Source organism: Molothrus ater, chromosome 5, assembly GCF_012460135.2.
Source record: "Molothrus ater isolate BHLD 08-10-18 breed brown headed cowbird chromosome 5, BPBGC_Mater_1.1, whole genome shotgun sequence".
Lineage (NCBI taxonomy): Eukaryota > Metazoa > Chordata > Aves > Passeriformes > Icteridae > Molothrus > Molothrus ater.
In genome coordinates this window covers 46,261,080-46,284,874 of record NC_050482.2, presented here as the reverse complement: position 1 = coordinate 46,284,874, position 23,795 = coordinate 46,261,080, and the positions used below count along the sequence as shown (strand labels likewise).

General features: G+C 35.5%; 1 protein-coding gene across 1 annotated transcript in view; it reads left to right on the top strand.

The window, feature by feature from the left end:
* Positions 1-23,795, top strand: part of ANKS1B (ankyrin repeat and sterile alpha motif domain containing 1B) — a 417,422-nt gene that overhangs the window by 86,161 nt on the left and 307,466 nt on the right. Inside the window, 1 exon segment of the mRNA XM_036400345.2 lies at positions 13,611-13,751. Coding sequence (XP_036256238.1) covers positions 13,611-13,751 — 141 coding nt within the window.

The following is a 23,795-nucleotide window of genomic DNA, read 5'->3' as shown; positions in this document are numbered from 1 at the left end:
TATTTTGGTTTTTACTTTTAATATAAAATTTAAATAAATAATGGCTGGATTGAAATATAATTGCTAAGAGTGACCAAACATGCTCGAGTAAAATAATTGCTGTCTTGAGCCTTTAAAAACACCACACACTTGCATGCATTATTGAGAGATGGATACAAAATTTCACAGAAAAATGGTGATGAGCAAGCCAGAAGTATGTACAATGGCTTACTAATGAGGATACAGTAAAAACACCTTCCAGAACAATTTTGGTTTCTTATTCATTAGGGAATAGTAAGATAATCAGGCCTGATTGTATGGGGCTTCAAGGACAGACACAGATAAATTTAAATCATTTAATATAGTAACATTTGGTAAATTTGATAAGAAAGCTTCAATGCATTTTGCAGGTATTTATGATGTATTGAGAGACAGTGTTTGGAAGATTGCTGCTTTACTGAATTCCTTTTTTATGATAGTGTTAGATAACTTTAGTATTGCCAAATTCTGATGTTGCAAGAGTTTTGTATAAAGTTGCTCTTTTACCCAGTTCAGTTACGATTCCTATTTTGCAAGCATATGCTGACTCTTATTTCTATGGGAAGTAAAAGTATGATGGCCATCTCTCCTAGGATATGTAAACATAACTTTTTGAGATTCCCTTGTTGAAAAGGTCTACCCACACTCTGAAGCTAAGATTATATAACTTTAAAAAGTTATTTTAAAATCTACCACCTCACTAAAAACCATCTGCTACTCCCAATTTCTAGTGCACACAGTAGTATTTCCCACTGAGAACTGTTGCTGCTGCTACTTTTTTTTCATTAGATATTTATAATGGGACATCCAGTACCAAACATCCACTTGGTTTTTGTGGAATTATATACTTTCCATAAACTGCTTTACAAAAGGATTTCTAAATTCTGTTTAAACATGAGCTAGTGATTACAAAGAAGCAGAAGGAAACCAACTGGATACAAATTTTTCCCCCTCTTTTAGGCTACTACCTACGTAGTGAAGGGGAGTTCAGACTTTCTAAAAGTATCCTTTCCTAACGTGTGTTCTGTAGCTATTAAAAAAGATTATGTTCTGTATCTGTAGGTTAGGCTATGCTTCAGCACAGTGTTGTGAAAATTTATGTTAGAGGGGTCCTAATAGGAGCTATGTGGAACTCTACACAGAATTATTTGCCTGGTATCATGCTTCACAGCTGACTAAATTAGCCTGCAGCTCCCTGCTGCTGTGATTTCGGGTAGAAAGATTGCTAGCCAATCCTCCCGTGAGCTACACAGACCTACCCTGTCAGAAAGCCACTGCTTGTTTAGGAATATAAGATCTCAAAACATGACAACACTTAGTGTGATTTAAACTACATGGAGTTAAGTATAACTAGGGGAATGTGCTGGCCAAACCACCAATTCATTTAATCTGCATTAAAAAGTACCTGCTCTTTTTTCCACTAGAATGATTTTCTGGAATATTTAAGCAGTCTGTGCAATTATGTGTGTGTGGCAAATTCCTTGACTATCAGGTGCTAGCAGGAAAATAGCTTACAGACAAATGTATCTCTCTGAATGCTGTTATGTGTTTAGCTTGCAGTGGTGAAGCCTAAAGGTATCTAATCCTTTTGCTCCAGTCTGTCACATTGTTTACCACCGTGTAAAACCCTGTATTGCTTTTTTGCAGAATGTGTGCTCTAGACACAGGCATTTTCTCTTATTGGCTGAGTTTATGCTTCCATTTATTCTTATATGGTAAAATCTGATAGAGCAGAAAAAAGCAAATGCTTTGTGCCCACCCTTCATAATTTGTAATATTTCAGGCTTGTTCTTTCTTAAAGCTTTCTTTTCCTGCCTACGTAATTTTAGCATTTTCTTATTTTGTATGTAAGTCTTTCCATGCTGCCAAGCACTTTCACTTGCCCTGCTGTGGACCCTTTCATCTCAGCTGAATCTTTTACATAAGGACCTTGGATATGGGTTTAGAATTTTTTCCATATAAAGTAATTATAATACAAGGTTTTCAGATCAAAGAGCTTGTTTGTTTTTGTGGTTATAAAGCTGTGTGTAAATTTGGGGTGCTGTGGCAATGATTAGTAAAATTTTGTCTACTCAAAAATTCTGTTTGATAGCTAGGTTTTATTAACTTGACTACAGTAGACTTATTTTTTTTACAAGAACAATTTTAGTTGAATACTGAGCACATATGTAGAGTCATATCTGTTTCATTATACTTAGATGAACACCAAGGATATCTACTAATCTCAGTAGGATTAGCCAACATCTGAGGGCTCTGTCAGAACTGATCCTGAAATCATCTTCCCAATATGAAATATATTTGCTTGCATTAAATATCTTTTTTTTTTAATGTAACTCAATGCTTTAGAGAGCCTTCTTTCTCATCTGTGTTTCATGATTTTTTTAACATCCTTGAGCTGTCCGTGCCATTGTGCCACTGTTGCCAGTGCTGCACAGCAGAACCCCTTCTCTTTCATTTCTTATGCTACCCTCAGGGTCTGTTATCCTGGGAGTATTCAGTAGTGTACAACATGATGCCCATACTTAAGCTGCAGTCTCCAGATTCATTTGGGACCTTCCAAGAGAGTTTCAGTCACTTCTGGAGAACAGAATGAGAAGATAATACCATGACATTTCCACCCAGACGGGTGACTTTTTTTAATGTTAGCATCAACTTTGTCTTTGTGATGTTATTATAAAACCAAATTGTCAGGAACACTAAGTTATTGGTAATCGGAGTTGCTTCCCTCAAGAACTGAACTTCATTAGAAGTTTGTCAAAAAAAATCTCTCATGGACTCCTGCTCTCCATTTCCCTTGGGTTTCTCCTGTCCTCAGACTGTTCTCTAGTGTTCCAGTCAGAATCACAATTTCAGATTCTCCTTCACAAGAGAAAAAAAAGTTCTTTTCATCTTCCTTGGTCTTCTCAAAATACAGGTTCTGCCTATGTGATTTAGAGCATCGCCAGTAGGAACGCTGATACTCCAAAGATGTATTGGTTTATCACATTTGAGCAATAGAGTATGGAGCAATGTACGAGGTCTAGAAGGAATTTGAAAGACTTTGCTGACATTTAGGTACAATCAGATTTTAATTTCTGAAACATATTTTTTGCTCTCTGGAAAAACTGCTTTTGGTAGAATATAAGAAGAATGAGCTTAGATGTGTAGAAGATTTGATTTTCACAGTCATATGTGGATATTTACCTGAGGGAAAAGATAACTGAGTTAATAAGGAAAGAAGGAGAACCTATCCTGCAATCTAAACAAAAACCACATTGTTCTAGAACACTTTAGCTTTTGATGTTTCTGCATTTTAAGAGATAGGAATTTCTGTAATAATTTAGAACTCTTATCAGCAGGTACCAGGTTGTCAGCAGGTACCAATGCAGGTGTGATTGTTCTTTAATATACATAGGGGCCTCAGAATAAATGAGTGTTATACCTACACATCAAGTTACAAAGAGTAGAGGGGAAAAAATGAAATATTTTGGTATATAACTCAAGTCAACACTGATTTCATGTCTATTCCATTAGTGCAGGAATTAAGTCATTAAGCTGGGAACTTGCAGTGAAGCCTCTGATGATCACCATCTGACAGGAAATGCATGAGAAAAGTAAGAACCGTATGGGTATTTCTCAGTTGTTTTCTGTGGTGAGTGGAACTTCATCATTTTATCCCAATGGTATAACCAGGAGATGCAGCCTGCTAATCCATCAGAGCCATGTGAACTTCTACAGGATCCTAAGGGGTGGGGATTAAATGTATGGTTTCAGTATATTTGATTCAGTGATTCTTTTGAAGTTGGCTAAGTAGGTACTTCCTTAGAAGCTGCAGTCTCGCTTTCTTTTCTTTGCTTCTTAGTAAGAGGTATACAAATAATGTTAATGATAAATAATGTGCCATATTTCACAGGCAAAATGACCACCCATGACAAGCTAATACAAAATAATGCTCTCTTTAAAAATTGTTTAGTAGCTGAAATTAGAGCATTGGGCAGTTTGTTTGGACTACTTGTTTAATTTCATTTTTATTCTATCTTAATGGCTACAAGCAGATTTGTTTTATAATAGGCATATAAAATAAATTCAGTATTTTTGTCCTTAAGTCTTGAAAGTTGACTATTCATAACATAGAGTTTTATTGTATTCTGTTGACAGATTTTTCCACCCCCTGTTAATAAGCTCAGCAAGTAGAAAATTAATAGAAAAAATATGCTGGACCAGATTCCTATACCTCTATAGAATATAATATCTTGAGGAATTAAGTTAAGAGCCAGTGCCTGATATTTACTATGCATTAGAAAAGTTTGCCCATACAGCAAGAGTGTGCTAGAAATGCACTCCGTAGCTTTTCTGTGACTTTATTATAACTGGAATCCTTGCCTGACTTCAGTGGTATAAGTTTTTAAACTGAGATTAGAATCAGAAACCAGATTTACTTGATGTTTTGTGTCACATGATGCATGTCTTGGTCTTTACAGCAGTTTCTTTATTTTTCCAGAGAAACGTGAAGGTTGAGTGACTTACACAGTTTTTGAATATCTATTTTCATTCCACTTCTCTTGTTCTCTATCCTTCCTAAACTTACCGTAAGTTTCAGTTTAGTGTCATGAGGGAAAAATCTCAGGAGAGGTTCTACAATTTTATTTACTTGAGTAATTATTTGAGATTAAGCAATTTGCATTAATACTACCACTATTATTTTTGTTGATATTGGTGCTCCGCCTAATATTTCTGAAACATGTGCTGTTCACAATCTGCAAAGAAGCAGCCTCAATACTGCCTTAGACAAAAATCATATTAAAATATAATTACTTTTTTATTGCTATGCTGGTCTTTCTTTCCATTGTTAATAGTTTCTTACTTACGGGTATTGGAATATTTATTGCCTTGCTTTTGTCTCTGTCAGTGGTGTTTCCTTTTAGAAATCGAAATAATTTTAACAGTTCACAATTGCTTATTTAGTCATTGATACCTCCTGAGAAACACAGTGCTTCACAGGAGTTATAGATGAAAGCCTGTTACTGACTTGTTTATCTGTATTTTATAGGAGCTTTAAGACATTATATTATGAATGGCTGGAGAAAGAATTTAAATATTAAGTCTTCAGCTACTTAGGAATGTGTCTGCAAAAGAACATAAAGGTGTGCTTGTGCTGCGGTGGATCTGAATGAGTGGCGTTGAATCTACCACAGGCAAAAGGAAACAGTACCAATGAGCTAGCACACAAAAAGCACACCCTGTCCTACATCTTCTTGCAGTAGTGGTTATTGAGATTACTGCAGTGATATCACTGGTTTAATTATATAAGACAGGAAAAGGCAGCAACTTGCAGTATGTCAACTTCACACTGGCAGATTTTCCTATTGGCCATAGCAAAGACTTTGCCTTGCTAGTGGAGATGATTTTGAATGCTGCTTCCACATGCCATGTCAATCAGGCTGCATTGAGAGCTGCTCTCCAGTTGATAGTATGCTGCATCTCTGATGGGACGTGTGTGTGTGATCTTTTTCAGCACCTCTAGAGGAGTCTGAGTCATTGCTTGTGCTTCTGAGAACAAAAGGTAGATTATTCTTTGACTGATCTTTTCTAGTTAGGCCTTCAACTTTTATAGCCTTCTAAGACATTTCAGCTGTTAACTGTTCTACTGTGTTGTGTTTACATTATGTTTAGCACTTGGCTGCTAATATGGCAAACCACAAGTAATTTGTTACTGCTGGATCTGTAAATCACATAGCAAAAATGCTTTTCAAAGCTCTTTTGATTGTCAACTCTTAACTAGCATTCACCTTCAGATGACTAATGCAGTACTGCATATAGTTCTTTAGAGTGCTTTTGACTATTCAGGTACGATTTTCTTTTATGTTCTTTATTAAGGCAACAGCAGCTTAATGGAATAATAACTGCATTTTCATTTACACATTTCTACTGAGAATATGTGTGCTAAATAAAAAACTGTGCACTGGAGGAGTAATAAAGTGATGACTTCTGCCTACTCTCTTGCCACCTGATTTTTCCCTATTTTAATTTCTCTTCCTTCTGCTCTATTTCATGAGAAATAATGTGTTTTCTATAAGTTTCATCATACTGCCACCCACTTACCCACCCTCTCTTTCACAATTTTAAAAGAGGAAAAATGCAAGATTTACAACTGATTTTCATGGCAATTAGATAGCACTGAGATTTTCAAATGTTATATGATAACATTCAGATGGTATAGGCCTGTTAAATACAGAGATGCCTCTGTAACTATTCTCCAAGCAGTATTTTCTCTGAGACATTTAAAGGCAAAAGTGGTTTACATTACTTTGAATTATGACTTTTTTCCTTTATGCAAGGGCAAATATTCTGTATTTATTTAATTCTTTAATTCTCTTTAATATTTTTTAAATTATTAACACTTGATTTTGTTTTTCTGTGGGCTCCTATGCCCTTCATTATCAGTTTCTTCTTTTTCATCTGGTGCATGAATTTTTCGGTGAGTCACATTTTGGAGTGAGTCATGTGCATATTGATTCAGGGAGACGCAAAAGTCTGTCATTAACATGAGAAATTCCATTAACTTAATTGCAACTGTTCTTGTGGTTCAATTTCAAGACTCAAAAATAAAGGTACCAAATTCCTTCCCTTTTTGCACAGCCCATATTTGTGTATAGTCTTCCTTACATACCAACACAGGTCAAATCTACTATGCCTGTGGGATGGAAAGGCATTCCTAGAGATGCATTCTGTAGCAGAGTGTCCTTGCAGTCTTTATGACTTCCTGGGTGAATTCTATTTTAGGGCTTTATGCTTCATGTGCCAAGTTCTTTTTCATGGTAAAGTAAAGCACTTGAAATGCTTTGACATTAAACATTTAAAATTAAGTGTGCAAATGGACTGATTTATTAGTATTAGGTATGTGCTCAAAGTTAGACAAGTATTTTAAACACAGGTTCACTTTATTTTAGCTAATGTTAAGAAAGAGAAATTAATTTGGCCGTTCAATCCTGTCCCAAACACATATATTAGAGTAGAGTAAGTTATGGAAGTGCCTATGTTTTGATATATTATGGAGAAGTAGCTTAATCCATAGATTAAACATACAACTTTTATTAAATCACAGAATTCACTGAGTTGGAAGGGGCCCACAAGGATCATCAAGTCCAATTCTCTGGCCCTGCTGAGAGCCATCCCCAAGACTCACACGCTGTGCCTGAGACTGTTATCCAAATGCGTCTTGAGCTCTGTCAGGATGATGCTGTGGCCACTGTCCTGGGGAGCCTGTTCAGTGCCCAAACACCCTCTGGGTGCAAAACCTTTTCCTGATATCCAACCTAAACCTTCCCTGACACAACTTCAGGACATTTTTTTGGGTCCTGTAACTGATCACTTGAGAAACAGATCACCTAATAGGTTTTTAAATTCTAAAACTTTTGTTTTATGAATGGTTTCATCCTTCTATGAGAGCAGTGCAAAGATTAGAATCATCTTAATGTTTGTTATCTATGCTACATGCAAGGATGAATTAAAATTTCGAATTTATTGCTCTACTTTCAATACATGTCCAGATGTACTCATTTTATAATCTCATTTTTACTTAAAATTTTGACCTTATTCAGTGTGCATTATACTTGCCATTTGGTTCCAGGATGTATTTCCTGTATAGTGTTAGATCCTGCTCTGGAGACAGAGTGATTTATTTTGGGGTGCTCATCATGATAGGTGTCAATGGCGCTTCCCCACTGAGGGGCAGCAGCTACACAACCACATAGTTGTGTATATATGTGAATGTATGTGAATTAATCACATTTGCCTAGTTAATGCATCTTGTGTTTGCTACATGCAGTCGTTTCACTTGACTCTACTGACTTCAAGTGACAGGAATTTCTCCTCAGAATCAGATATCACAGTGATCTTGAGTTCCAAGGGTGTAACTGCTTCAGATGTGGTGTTTCTTTGGGAGCCCTAGTCAGAAAATATCACATGCAACTGGGCTGATGTGCAGTGGTGTAGAAACCAAGATTCCACATCTGGGACTGCTGGAGCTGGGATTTGCAGGGTACTTAGGCTCATATACCACTGAGAATGGACGCAGAGTCTCCCAAGATGATTCCTGATGTAGCCCAGGATTTGTGCAAACTCACCTTTGGTTTCAGCATAGCCAGCAGATCAGGAGCACAAACTTAGCGACCATCTTGGAGATGTTGAGATGACATGTCTAGCATCCCACAGGGATTAAGCAGAGGCAGGTGCAGAGTACTCTTCTCCATCATTCTGCTGCTGTAAGTACAAGACTGTCTTTGTCTTCCTGACTCTTTGCAGAATACAGGAGGTGCAGTCAAACTCTACCCACACTCAGAGTGAATGAAAGAGATGCAGACTTGGAACATGTTAGTGAAAGAACAGCAGCAGATGTGCAGTGTAAGGTGAAAGACAAAATAATGAGGATGGGAAACAGAAAATCATTAGTAGGGAGAAGGCCTTGGGGGATGTGGGAAAAGTGTGCCCCGGTTCCCAAAACCTTTCACTGTCTGTGAGACATAGTATGTATGTCATAATTGAGGCTCCTCCTTTTCAGGATCCTTACTCAGTCTCAGAGGGGTGTATTTGCTTAATGCAGGGATGCTGCTGTAGAAAAATAGTAACTGATTGTATTATATGTCATGGCCTAATGCTCTTTTTTCTTCTGCATACCTCAGACATTTTCCCCTGAGAGCAGCTTGGGCAGCAGCAGGGGGAGCACTGAGAGCACAGAACAGTGTTCCAGCTCTTCTGTCCCTGGCTTGACTGCTGCAGCTGCTGGGGACAGCTGTGGCAGAGATAGACCTGCTCATCCAAATTTATAGAAGAAATTCAGGACCAGTTTCCTGTTCTATTAGTTATTAGTAATGATAATGTCAAAATAGAATACTAGGTAACAGACCTGTAATTTTTTGCTTTTATTTCACAGTGTAAGGTACATGTCCTTTGGGCCAAGGAGAGTTAGAAGCCCATCTCTGTTAGGATGATAGAAAAATACATGTTTGACAAATCATTTCTACAGAAGAAACTTCCTACTGACCTCATTGTTTCAAACTGAGTGGCAGCACTTGGCTTATCAAATGTCTGGTTGCTATCTGCCTCCCATAAGCAGAACAATATTGCCTTCTGGATTTCATCTTTACTGCTCCATTTAAAAATATTGTTTCTAACAAAGATAAATGATAAGCGAATGTTCATGTCTCCAGAGCTATGATGCAATAGCAAACAGTAAATGTCCTGTTATTTTGCACCTTTAATAATTTGCTGATGATGTTTGGCTCTAGCAGATACTGTTTGAAAGGGTATATGAAATACTTCTGCAATTGGATGATATTGTGAAAAAACCACATACAAGAAGTAAAGGTTTTGATGTTTCATTTTAGGTTTCACTGGACTAGTCCAGGAAAGTCTCCTATGTATTCTGAAACAAGGGAATTGAGTAATATTTTTCCTGGCAGTGTCTGCTTACAAATGTCAAGGCAGAAAGCAGACCAGTCTTCAGTAAAAGCTGAGAAAAATGGAGGGACTGAAAGGAAATAAGACATCTTTTATAATTTATTGTATTCCTTAAATAAACTTGTCTAGATAATAAGACCATATATTAGATGGGAGATAGTTAACATTTGATAAAACGAAGGCCATACATGAAGGTATTTATGTATGTTTTATGCATGGTGTACAACTGCTGAGCTGTGAACTTGGTGACTGTAAATAATTGTTAAGATTAAAGCTACTCTCACCTTCTCTTGTTGTTGACTTTCAAGAGTAGAACAGACTTGCTCTGCTTTTTCTTTCTGTATTCATCGTTCTCTCTGTTGATAAATACTGCCTTGCTCTCTTAGATTAGGATAGAGATTCCAAGTTATTGTGATAGACAATAACTGGATATTATGCACAATATGATGTACATGCATGTTTTGAAAGTAAATAGGCTCTTTATAAAGTGTCCTTCAGTCAAAGTGTCCTAGTACCCAAATTTTTGCCATTTATATAGATGGAGGCATGAAAAGGAAGGCTTATGTACCTAAATTTTGGAAGACATGATTTAGATACTCATGAAGTATGAAAATGGCAGGTGATGTGATAGGCTTAGTAGTGTCTGAAGAAAATTTGTCACTAGTTGTAGTGGTAGAATGTCCTTATGCTAGATCTTACTACTCTCTCACTGCTGTATCATTATTATTCTCTCTTTACTCAGAGAAATTACTTTCTTAGCCTTTTACTATTGCAAGCAATGTCTAATACTTGATTCTGTGTTCCAGTAAAAACCAGAAATTTAATAAAGCTTTAATTCTCTATTAATACCTTTGCAATTTCTCTACCAAATTTTCCTTTTGCATATCATATCTAATATCATGTAAGGTTTTCTGTCTGTTCTGTCGAGGATATATGTTTCTTATGCTCATCTCTTCTAACTTAGGCAGAAGTTCCCTTACTGAAGCTTAGTACTGCAGTTTATATTGGCTTTGCCATTTCATAATGTCTAATTCAATTAATTGAGTAGCTGTGATTTAGATGGCATTTTTAACTACATTTGTTTGGGTTGTTTTAACTCCAAACAGGCATAAATAAGAGGTTCTAAATGGTGCCTGTTTTTCTTTAGTTGACAGAAATATCTTCTACTCTGTTTATTTATTTATTTTCTGAGAAGTGGGCATAATAAGTTTAGTTTTACTAAAATTCTCCCTACAGGGCTATATCAAGGCTTTCCAGTAGAACACACAGAATTAGATTTTCATGTTCAAAGGACCTCTAAGGAGGCAAAATTAAATTATACAACAGAACAGAAAAATTAGGGAGTTCTGGGAAAGGAATGAAGGCTGTGAGACAGTAACAGGAAACTGTGGGGTCTGGGTTTGGAGTTTTATGGGTTTGTGTGACAATCTGAACTCTGTGAATGGATTCTAGATTTTTCTGTATCTCGTTTGCGTCCTCCAGATGCATCCCTCTTCCCAGGGTATGCAACCCCAGTCTATCAAATCTGGGGCACTTGTGACCCTTTTCTCTCATGCAGTTACTAACTCCTTCCTTCCTCTTTGCAAATGCAGCTTTCTTTCCCTGCAGTAATTTCCACGTATCTCCCACTGCCTGGGAGGAACTGGGCATCTGTCAAGCAGGGATGGGTGAGAAAGGTGATGGCAATAACTGTTTCTTCACCCTCCAAATTGACTTTTCCTAATGGTGCCTTTTTAGTGCCTTATTGGTGGCAGAAATCTGTACGAGTATAAAAAGAGCTCACCCTGATCTACAATAGTCTGTAAATTAGTCTGTATCATGTTCATAGCTGTGTTGTCTAGTTGCATGACAGAACCAGTTTGTTCCAGTATATGTCCAATGAACTCTGGCATTGACTGATCCTTTTTTAATGATCAGGAGATCTGACTAGATACTTTGCACTTCCTCTCATTCACATTGACATTAAATTCCTGTGATTCGCGCTCTATCTTAGGCTATTTATATAAAATACATCTAAGGGAAATGTGCAACTCTCATTCTGCTTGTCTATTTTGTTTTTACTGTTCAATAATTGTTTGGCATGGGGTTTTTCACTCTGTTCCTGTAATGGCTAAATACTCATATGCTCCCCCTTCAGTGACTCTATTGTAATTCATCTTCCTCTAGTTGTGTTGAAAATCTCTCACTTATGTGTGTGTGTTTTTTACCTTTACAGGGTGCACTGACATTTTTATATGACTTTTGTATTCATTCACTTCCATTGGCTTGTAAGGTTACAGCTAATGTGTGTCACCTGCTTTCCTGTGCTGAGCACTGCTGCAGTTCTTTGCTTTTTACTCCAGGGGGCAAGAAATGCTTTATTCTCTGGTACAGCAATTCTGAGATTTAAAATACAAGTGTAGGGCAGCCACCATGGAAGATGGTGTCATAAATAGAGGGGAAATACCTCTAGTCTGCTTCCTTTGTCTATGCAAATACCTAGCAATAATAGTCTTTCATGACCTACACTCTGCAGAATTAACCCGATGCTTTTAATAATCAGTGTGAGAATACTGGTTGCTATGACAACCCATTCTGTGGTGCTACTAGAGTGTCAAAATAACCTAATGAAATACCATGGTAAGAATGCTTTAGAAATTGACTTCTAAAATAAAAAGTAAATAAATCCACCTAACTTTACAAGATATGGATAGATTAATGAAGTCTGCAATAAGGGAACAACCATTTTCTAACTGAGGGGAATCGGCATAATGGAGTGGGGTATATTGTGTTTCTCATCTTTGATGCATCAGTTGAGATAGAATTTCTAAATATTTTCCCTGCTTAAATAAGTGGTATACCAACAACTTTTGTGTTAAGAAGTTAACTCAAGAGTTGAATGATCCTCAGGTGTTACACAATTTGAGTTAGCGCCTGTCTGTGCGGTGCCTTTGCTTCCACAGTTTCCATCAGCTTGTGTTCATCTTTAGAGCTGCTGCTGTTTCTCTACTTCTTTTCCTTCCTACTTTTCTTTCACTTTTCTATTCCCTTCCTTGCAGCAGACTCCATGCATTTCTTTATTCTATTGGCTAAAATAAACTGCAATTAGGTGTTGGGGTTTTTAAGATGATTTTTACATGGACCCCATAGCAGCACTTTAGAGTTAATGTTACCATCAGATTGATAGCTGTGGTCAGCCATTGTCTCAAACAGTGCTATTTTGGTCCAGCCACTTCTGAAAGAAATGGTCCTAAACACAGCATTTAGTATCAGGCAGGCTGCTCAAGCAAATTTGAAGCAGGCTAGAACAGCTATTTCATATACCAATTTAGAATTAGTGTGTGAAAATTAATTTTTTTTTTTTTTTTACTTGTAACAATTTGTGTTGACATGAGATTTTAAAAGTCATTCATTACTGGATTAACTTTCCTCCTCCTTCTAAAATTAGTAAAAATTACCAGTGCAATTCAGTTGGGGTGGATTTTCCTGTGTAGCAAAATAGCATAAATATATGGGAACTGACCACTGTTCCTATTTCTGTCTGTCATAGAAAATTAGATACTGGTTTAAGCAAAAATCAGCATTTTTCCCTTATCACTCAGATCATTATGTAAGCCACAGTGTTCCTAAGTCAGTGATTATTCCTGATACTTTTCATCCCTTTCAGACTATAAAGCAAAATAATACAGGTAATTTTAAATACATCTTTTGCCTACAAAATAGGATAACACATTTATTACTGATAAATATAATGCAAAACCTAAAACCTCATCTTTTGACTGATTTAGTAGTTTTTGTCTGCAAAAATATTGTACCCATCCAGGCAAATGTTAGTTTTTATTCTTTGTAGAATATCCTAAACTTAATGATATTACAGCAAATTTTTAAGTAAAATGAAGTAGAAATTGCCAATTTCTTGATAATAAAGACAATAAATATTTTGTAGGTATATTAATATGTTCACTCAATTTTAAAGTATAATCGCAGGTAGCTCAATATGTACCTTCCTTAGAAAGTATTTTCATTCAACAGTTTAACAGTAGGTACTTTGGATTGAAATAGCAGTTTATCTTTTGGTATTTCTGGATGGGATGCTCTTAAGTTCATAAGATAAAAAATTCTTTACAGTATATATCACTGTGTTTAATTTGAAAGTATTATTTCTTTATGCCCAGAGGCCTTCTTCAGTGCGTTTATCACCAAGGGAGGAAGAAGATGATGATGCAGCTGAAAATACTTGTGGACCTTCTGGTTTATGGGAGGCACTCACACCTTGTAATGGATGCAGGAACCTCGGATTTCCCATGCTTGCACAGGTATGTGATTCCCTTTTCATCATAAAACTTAGTAACTATGGAAGAGATGCTTAATCTCTGCCTTAACCTTTAAAGTTATTTATAGTCTTGCCTGATTCCCTTCAAAATTGCTACTTTCACTCTTCATTTTAATGTCAAAAGCTGCTTCCAAAATTAAATGTTGAGGTTCAGTCATCCTGCTATAATAATTATTCATAAGAGTTTAATATGGAGACTGGTGTTTACTACCCCTATTTTAGACAGATAGTTGCTGTATTGGATAGCTTTCTTTTCCATCTGGAAAGAAATTTTGAAGTCACATAGTTTCCTTTGGGATAAGTACTCTATTTTTGACCAGCTTCTAATTAATATAATGACATCTCAGCTACTTTCTTTATAGAATTAATTGAGGACATCATGCATAACTCAACTGATGTAAGAATATAGCCTAAGACTTCTTTTTTAAGATTATGTAAGTTAAAGAAAAAATTCCCAAACGTTTTCAAATGCTCATCATAATACAGAAGAGAATAAATAGAAGTGGGTAATATATTTGAGTCTAAGTCCCAGCAACTCTCAGAGCAGACCAGTCTACAGTATCTACCAAGGCATTCCAGCAGCTGTGTCCTGAACAAGTGATATTGTATTGCTCCAGAACAGGATGATGCTTATTGCTGCTTCTGGGTCTCCCTTGTTCTCTCCCCCCACTATAAATTAGCACTCTCGTTTGTGTAACATTTTTCCTGCACTTTTTTTTTTGTAGCATTGAATGAAGACCTGCCAAATTTCTGTTTAGAAATGGCTGGTGTTTTTCCAGTTGCATCCTTACTTGGCACTACATTTAAATAGCTTTGTCAGATTCTTGTGTACCACATTGGAATTCCATATCCTGTCTCCCCACACTTCATACACTGTTGCTTTCATACTGTGACTGTATGTTTTATTCCCTTTAAGTCTCGTGGGACTTGCACCTGTTTGAAGTCAATGCTGAAGCCTTCCTTGCTGTCAATGGAAACAGGATATGGCAGCTCATGTGCTTGAATAACAATGAACACTGCCCTGTCTCTTGATAAGGAGCCTTTATATTCCTTTCCCCTTTCAGAAGCTGTTTCCTACTTCATACTATCCATCATTTTAGACATTTGGCAAAGTGGGGCATTGTCGGAGTCATCCTGATTTACAATCGGAGTACTAGTTACTAATTCCTCATTTTTAAAGATTTGTTTCAAAACGTATTTCTTAAATTGAACTTTTCTTATTTAAATATCACCTGTGCTTTAATTATTGTTAAACTTGCCTATGATGAATATACTTGCCATTTTTATTTCCTAATTTTAGAAAATATTTTTGTTTTCCTTGTTTGTTCTTTAGGTAAGGTATACATAAATGGTGCTATAAAATTGAGGGATGCATTTGAAATGTGTAATCAAGTGTGGTTGGTTGGTTGGTATGTCTTTCCTATTTATAGAGAAAGTCATTCCAACTATGATGTAAATTTTAAGATAGTGATTCCTGAATGAGTGTTATTCGTTGTACTTATATTTTAATCTCAGACTTATGATATCTCTTCTTGCTCTGAGGACAATAAGATTTTTAATTATAAATACAAAAAAGAGTATATTTCTTATGCTTTCATTTATGATATGACACACTGCCTTTCTAGATTGCTTCTATCCATAAAAATTAACGACAGAGATAGTTTTGGTCTTTTGTTGATTTCTTTTTATGGGAGAAAGGAAAAAAGTTAGGTAGTGAAAAACCTCCAGACTAAAAGGCCGTGACTTTGTTTTTTATAAATTGTTGCCATCAGTGCATGCAGTCTTTCAAGATGTTAGCTAATCTGTTGGATCTTTCACATTTACTTCAGAAAGTAGCAGAGAACATCTTGTTCTAAGGGATTGAAAACACAAAGTATATATGTAAGTTTCTGGATTAAGAAGAGTATCTGGAATTGGTCTGACAAATTATATATTGTGTGCAATAGCATTTTTTAGGTGAAAGTACAAAAATATATTTCTGATACGTCAGAGCACTAGCATATCAGAAAGTGCAGATTTCATCATGAAGAAACAGTGAGATAAGGGTATTTGATATGGTATCTTAAAATTTGTACTCTCCTAAAGATCCAAAAATAGGGAGAAGTCTCTATCAATTACTCTTGGACTCAAACAAGTTCATTTTACACTTCTCCTTTAGTTAAAAATAGATTTTACAATCATATAAATATAGTGTGTTTGCACATCAAAGGTGAACAAACATAAAGATTGATTCTTGCTTTATATACACAGTCAGACACGCAATGATAACATGAAATTGAGTTTTAGGTGAGATTATGAAAATGTCCATCTGTGACCTAGTGAGCTAACAGTTTTCAGTATGCCAAAGGAGAGGGCAGTCATCTCCTTGACAAACTTGGTTTCTTTTTTGCAGTTAGGGGAAAAAAGCTTGTCTGGAGGTACTTCTGGCATGCAGTGTGTTATTGCTGTCTCTATTGTGCTGGGAAGTGTCATTTTAGAAAGGCTATTATAGAATGTTCTGCATAAAATGTTACTTAAGACCTAGCATAGCAGTAATACAGGTGTTCTCAGAACAATCAACTCTTTTACAGTCTCAAAATTGGTGAAGAGCTTTATGGAAAAATCTTTGTGCCTTGTAAAAATTTCAGGGGTTTAGAATATGCAGCTGGATTTTTGGAGTCTGGAATTGAGACAGACTGATTGTCTTCTTATTTTAGCAAAGAGTGTTTTCCATTTGTAGGTTATGATTTAGGATTAATTTGGGCTGTTGCTTTGTTCTGGAGTTAATCTTTGGTTTAGGGCAAAAATTCAGTACCCACATACATATTCACATTTTCTTGAGAATAGAGCAGCATACTCTGAATGTATGTATATAATTCCATTTTCTTTTTCATGTATAGCATACCTTGAATATTTCTCTGCTAAGGGGCAAACAGGGCCTGATGTACAGAGATAAATAGAGGGCAGTCTGCAATGTCAAAGAGATGAGTGCTGCAGAGTTCTATATGATCCCTTCAGTATTATCAGTTTAAAGCAAGCAGTTCACACACCTTAATCTTGACAGTCATGCCAGCATATTTTTCTAATTATGATATAAAATAATTGTGAGATAAGGCAGTTTTAGCTCTGTCCCATTTAAGATGCTGCTGGGTCAGCTTGACTGGACTGTGACTTGAATTGTGTTGTATGTACAACTTAAAAATCCTGACAGTGATTCCATGTGTTTGACATGATGACAGCAAGGAACACCCTCATTTGTTACACCTCTGTTACAAAATGAAAATAATGTCTGTAAAGAGAGCAGTGCAGTTGCTATGGAAAAATTGAACTTTGATTCAAAAGCTGTAAGTATAAATCTTCGTGTTGCCAGTAGCTGGGAAGCATGGCTCTTCACAAAAATATCTGGCAAATTTACTTAAATATTTAAATGCTGTGTTTCTAGCTTAACGTCAACTTTTCATCTTTCAAGAGGGAATGAAATTCTGGGAGACCTTGACATTTCCCTTTAAGACTGATCAACATTCTGCTTATATATTTCTAGGATTCCTAGAGCTAGGAATTCCAGCAACTTTATCAAGGGTTCTCCTGTGGAAGAGAGACATTCCCCCCAAAAAGCCTTTTTATTTAGAGGGAGGGTAGAAAAAGTGGACTCCTTAACTACATTTTTAGGAGATGAGAATTGTATGTAATAGTTTCTTCATCAGTACAGGCTATGGTGGGAATATTTAAAGTTTGGAATTTGATGCATCTGTTAATAGTGTTATTTATTTCATGTCTGCCTTCCAGAAGGTCATTTTGCCTGTCTGTACTTCTTTTAGTAAATTTTAAAAAGTAATTTTTGATGGGAAGGGATTTTTGCATGCTGTTTGTATTGTAGAAGCTAGTTAAGGTTGTTCTGTAGAAATCTTGACATTGAAAATCATTATGTTACAATTATTTTTACATTTTCAAAGTCAGCTCAGGATACATGAGAGATGAATGGAGTATTTTAGTAATGCACTAACTCAGTTTTCACATAGAGATCAAATCTGCTACTAAAAAACCCTCCATACTGACACTCTCTGGAGAGAGGCAGCATGGGTCTTTGTTATCGCTTTCTGAAGAATTTTAATATTGGGAATTTTATTTGGCACTATTTCTTTTCATTTTAACATATTCTTTTGGTTTGAACTCCTTCTATCTTCAGTTGCCTCAAAAATTTTCTTAGATTTTAAGGTCAGTGTGATGAATGTTCAAGTAATTTTTAAACTGCTCTGGTGCAGGGAAGGTAGTATAAAAGAGGAAGTATTTCTTCTCTTTTTTTAATAAAAACAGGCAAAATCAAAGAACATGTTTTTAATTAAACAATAATGGCTAAAATATTTCATCTTGGTGTTTCAAGCCATTAATAACTTGACCTTTCAGTACATTCAGTGGAAGCAAATTTCAAACTAGACTGGTAAAGAAGCAGATTTGGCTCATTTTACTTAGTGCTGAAGTTCTCCAAAATTAGAAACAGACAGTATTGTGGCATTATCTAATTTCTATGTTACAGGGGAGGAAACCTGTCTCCTTATTTAGTGATGATATAGACAAAGTAGGGAAAGCTTTGACCTAAAATATGCCTGAGTATGGATAGCCAGACTAAGATTGTTATATTATCTGTAATACTTTCCTATAGTTTCTGACCTTCAGTGAAAAATATTTTTTTCTTCCTAATTTAGTAGATTAGATTATAAATTTACATAAATGGGAGTAATATGGAAAGCTCTACTACCCATAAAAATATTTCTGTCAAACTCTTGATTTGCAGTGTTGTCTCTTTTGCAGTAAGTTTAAGTCTTATTAGTAATTTCAGGAACACACCACCCACACAGTGAAGGAGCTACTGAAAAGTGCAGTATGTATTCTGCCTAGAAAGAACCAGCAGGTGATGATTATACCCTGATGAACAGTGATAGGAAATAAGTATACTGAAAAAATTGTGGTTTATTTTGGGGCTATGCTACATTTTCTGATTGTGTTTTAAGGAATGAAGCTGAATGTTTTATTCTTGCATGTGGTATGTATTGCATATGTAGCTTCTGAATTTCCAGTGTAAATTTGGAGTAGCCCGTGTAAATTTGCAAGTGTCTTGTTGCAAAAGCATTTTTACTGTGCTAGTTGTATAATCTACACACCACTACACAGGTGTGTCGTATAACCAGAGAAGTTATAGTCTGTTTATCCTTGGGTATTTTCAGAATTGACTGGTCAAGCTCTCAAGCTATGCTTCAACTGCAAGTTTGGAAAAGATGACTTCCAGAGATCTCTTTCACATTGTTGCTAACACCTATGTTCTATAATCCTCTGTAAGGCTATGGGACCTCAGATGAGTTTATTTCTTTAAAAGCTTAGGACTGCCTCTGCAGTTTGTAAATTACTGGTTTTTATCCCTGTCCAGAACTGTGTAAATCTGGTCACTGCTGGAATGTGTTATCTCTTGGTGTGATCATGAAACAGCAAAATTAAACAGGATGAGAAAGAAAGGAGAGAAGTGTCAAAATGTACTGGAACTATTGATGTATGTCAGAAATAATCTGAAATATTAATGGCTATAGTGGTTTACAAGATTAAATTTAATTCCTATTAATGGTATTCAAATTCATGTAGAAATTACTGTTGAATTGAGCGCTGTCACATACCAACTGAAACATGTCACAATTGTAATCTGGGAAGATCTTACATAGTAGAACTATATTGCATTTTATTGTTTTGTGGTTTAAAATTTAGTGGCAACCAGAAGACACACTTTCATGGACTGTCTTTGCTTTCAGTTCTGCTTCTCAAATTATGGGAAAATGGAAAATTATTTTGAATTGCCCAGTGAATAGATAGCAGTAGCACATCACAATTAGTTTTGTACATGAAAGAAATTCCAACTTAATGTTAAAAACTTAATGTTTGGACTTCAACTGCTTCATAACAAAAATATTAAAGCAGTATATTAAAACCTGAAAGTTTATGTTGATCTTCCTGGTTATTCTGACCAAATGGGGCTACTAATTGTTCAGTATTAATGTTTCTTGGGGGGGAAAAAAAGCCATCATAGATACACTGTATTTGTTACTCCTATGTCATAACAGGAGGAAGAGTTTATGCACAAAAGTGCTGGTGTTGAGGTGTCTGGAGTTAAGATATCAGTTGAGTGGAGATATCTGGACATGGGGATTGTGACATGGATTTGTTACACTGATTAGCCATGCAGTCAAGCTTTGTGTCAGGTTGTATTTCTGTGAAGGGCTGTTTAAAGACACTTGACATTTTGGGACTGTTTTTGAGCATAAAAACCTATTTTCTATGGGGTTTTCTGTTTGTTTGTTTTTAATTATGTTAAAAATTTATCTGAGAACTAAGCTAATACTGGAACCATGAAGGATATTTTTTCTTACTTCAGTTTTTATAGTACAGAAAATCATGTCTTTGTAGAGTGCGTCCATGAGAAGTCTGTAAAATTTATAGACCTGATTTCTTTCTGAAGAAAAGACCTGACTGGCAGCTGGACTTTTTAAAAGAACAACTTTGTACTATCTAACTGTGAATCCTCTCTTGCAGTGCAAAAGGAAATGCATAGCTTGGGTTTAAAGTCATGTTTGGTGGTTGTATTTACTGACAACCTTTAATGATGGTATCCATTATACTGAGTCTAAAAATGGGATAGATCCTGAATCAATGGATTTCTTAAGTATAAGCATTAATGTGCTCAACCCCACTTGGATTTCCATACAAATGGAACTTTATAAAGAGATACCTTATATTTTCACCAAATTCAAAACTAGTCGAAGACTTAGAGTTTCTTAAAATCCCAAACTGATTGTTATGATTTTTTTCACTACTAGCAACCTGTAGCTGAGAAGAACTCATGAAATAAATAAATGAAACTGAATTTGGGGGATACTTTATTTAAGACATCAAAGGGAAATATATACGACTACATTGTCTCATGTTTTCATGAAAACGTATTTTGGATTTACTTTGGATAGAAAATGTGATCTGCCAATTATAGTGAAATACTTCTTTTTACTTTAAGGTCATTTAAAAAGGCAATTCTGCTAGAAAATGGGAGTCTCATGTTTCATGTTTTTTTACCTAGGATGTTCATCATATGTATTGCTGTAGAATGCAGATGCTCTATTCACTTTCCAGAAGCAATAAGCAGTTTTGTTTCATAAAATCTACTATAAAAAAAGTCACAGTAATGCTCCTAATATTATGGAGAATAGCTGTGTTCCTTTGGTGAAAGGTGGAGATAGCTTTTTTTTTAAAAAAAAACTTGTTATAAATGTGTCTCTGTATAACACGAACAGTCCACCAGGCATTTTGCATTTTTTTGAGATAAAAGGTGTAAGTGTGAAGACATTGAGGTAAATTAATAAATTGACAGTATCATGCCAACTATTATTTTTGGAGATGCTATAGTTTTATAACGTCGTAGTTTTTGTTTCCCAATATTTTATACTGTGAAGAAAAAGAGAGAAAATAAAACCTTTAGGCAATGCTAAGTCCTATTTATAGCTACCTAATTTTGAATTTAGCAAAATTTGGTGTATAACTCTCAGACAGTGTTTTAGCCCAACAGTCTAACTACTTGCAAACCAAAAGGTTTGTCCCTAATTAGCTTTTCTGATTAGCAGATACTACCTACAGACAGCAGTTCTATATACACATAAAGCCTTTTTAGTGAATTGTTGTAATATGTTTGTATATAGGCAGGTGATTAAATACTCCCTTATTCACACTGGTTTTATAGAGCTAGTAGTTTTGCATTGTGAAAAATAAATATTGACAGCAGAATGTTCCTTCAGAAACCCATCTGGATATTCTTGCTCCTTGTATCATTATGAAAGTGTCAACATCTCTGAAGGTATTTGACTGGTTGCTCTTTTCTGTTGAACAGGAAGCCACTGTGAGCCAGCCAGTGTGAGATATGAATTTAGGGATGTTTTTGACAACATGAATTTATGTGCAAGTTGTTAAACACCAGGGCACTTAGGGTACACAGCTGACAAAGCAGAAGGCTTTCCTTCAGTCCTTTCTACCCACTTGCGAAGTGGACAGACCGAGTGTATCTTTTTTAAAATCTCTTTTGAATGCAATAATGTTCTATTGTAAGGTTCCTGAGCAATTTTTGAGGTGCCTCTCAAGGATAGCAATCTTAACATCTTTCTCCCACAGACAGTTATTTCTCATCAGGACTGTAAGATCAAAGAAGAACTCCTCACACTCCACAGTTTGGATTTTTAGTGGCTAGAATGTCATTTTTTGATCCAGGAAGAAAGACCCACTGCCAAGAGTTTCCTGTTGTCTGGCTTTAGGTGGTTTCATGTGACATCCCGGCATTCCAAGTAGCAAATTTCTTTTACTTAACAACACTGTTTTCTCAATAATGAAAATTTGAAAGGATCTTGAATTTGCAAATTACTTGAGTTTTTAACTTCTAGCATTTACATTGCTATTTTGAAGATGAGTTATTATTTGATGAAATATAAGAAAATAAATGAATCAGAACTTAGAGCAATAGAATTATTAGGGAAAAAGTTCTTGTCTGAGAACTTTTTTCCATCTTGGTTTTGGGAAACTCTTGACGTAGTAGTTTGTTTGTATATGAACGAATTAACAACATTAACAGAGAGTGTCTGTAATAAAAGTATTCATTACAGCTAGTATGACTGCAAACCTGAAGCAAGACCCGTTAAATAGACAGAGTGGTCACTGTTCCAAACTGGAATCTTGCAGATAACCTATAGAAAAAATTTTAAGTTCAAATGTTATTGAAAATGTGATTTAGGTTCCCTTATAATCTTCATTAATTTCATTTTATGTAGTCTTTACATTCTGTTTCCATTTCACAATATCTAGGCCTGAGAATTTGCAAGGAATTAAGACATCATCATAGCAACAATTAAAGCAATAGAACTTTGACATAAAAAGGTGGGATTTCTTGTTTAAAGAGCCATATGGAAGTAGCATGTTTTTTAGTGGAATGGTTTTCCTTCAGTGATGAATAAAGTAATTATGTTCATGTATTGAACATTATTACTCATATTTTTATCTTACCTGCTGAAATTCAACATGGCCACATCAGCCCTCATAAAATTGCCAAGAATATAGGCAATATGAAGAGAGAGCACTGAGGAATGTATCCATAGAACAGCAACCTTTTTGTATCCATAGAACTAAAAATCCTTGTTAGGAATGTTAGTGGGCTTTGGCACACTTGCGGCCAGGAAACAGCAGAGTCATAGGTTCCCATTCAGAACTACTGTTCTGAACTATGGTATGAAATAGAAAATCACTGGGTTATTTAGGAATATAGGAGATATAGGCAATATCCTCTTAACTTGTGTTTACTGCTAATCTGCATATTTCCCCTGTTGCCATGGAATAACTTGTTTTACTGTTTTTAAGCATTACTTCTAGCTTACAGTAGCTTACTTCCCTCCAACTGTCTCTTACTGTTAGGCTTAGTTTTCACATTGCTGAAATATCTGCAAAGTTTATTTTGTACTATTTAATTAGGAAGTATTAACTTTTGCAAACTTTGCATGCTGCTGGGATCTTTAAAGAACAATCTCAAACTTTTTTTTCTGTTAATTTTGTATTTCACTTTTCAGTTATGTAACAAATAAAAGTATGATTCACAGCAAAGTTCTTTCGCTTTGACAATACAACTCTCCATAACTTTAGTATTTTGAAAAACACTTGCTTGTTCTTTCTATTTTACTGTGGGAGCATGTGTAGGAGAGATTTCTTCTAAGAGAGTCTTGGTTTATGCTATTGCAGTAATAACTTAGATACCAAACATACTTAAATTTTTCTTTCTTCATTGTCAAAAACTTTTGAACATGGAAATTGTCTTTCCTGATGTAGCGAATATTTGTCTCTTCTATCAATTTCATTATATGTGATATCAATTACTTGGTTTCCATTTTGCAAATTTTTGAGTATTTACTTCAGAAAAAGATGTAGGGGCTGATATAGAATATTTTTAAAAAGATATAGGTTATTTGTAATAGATAATGGATTACCA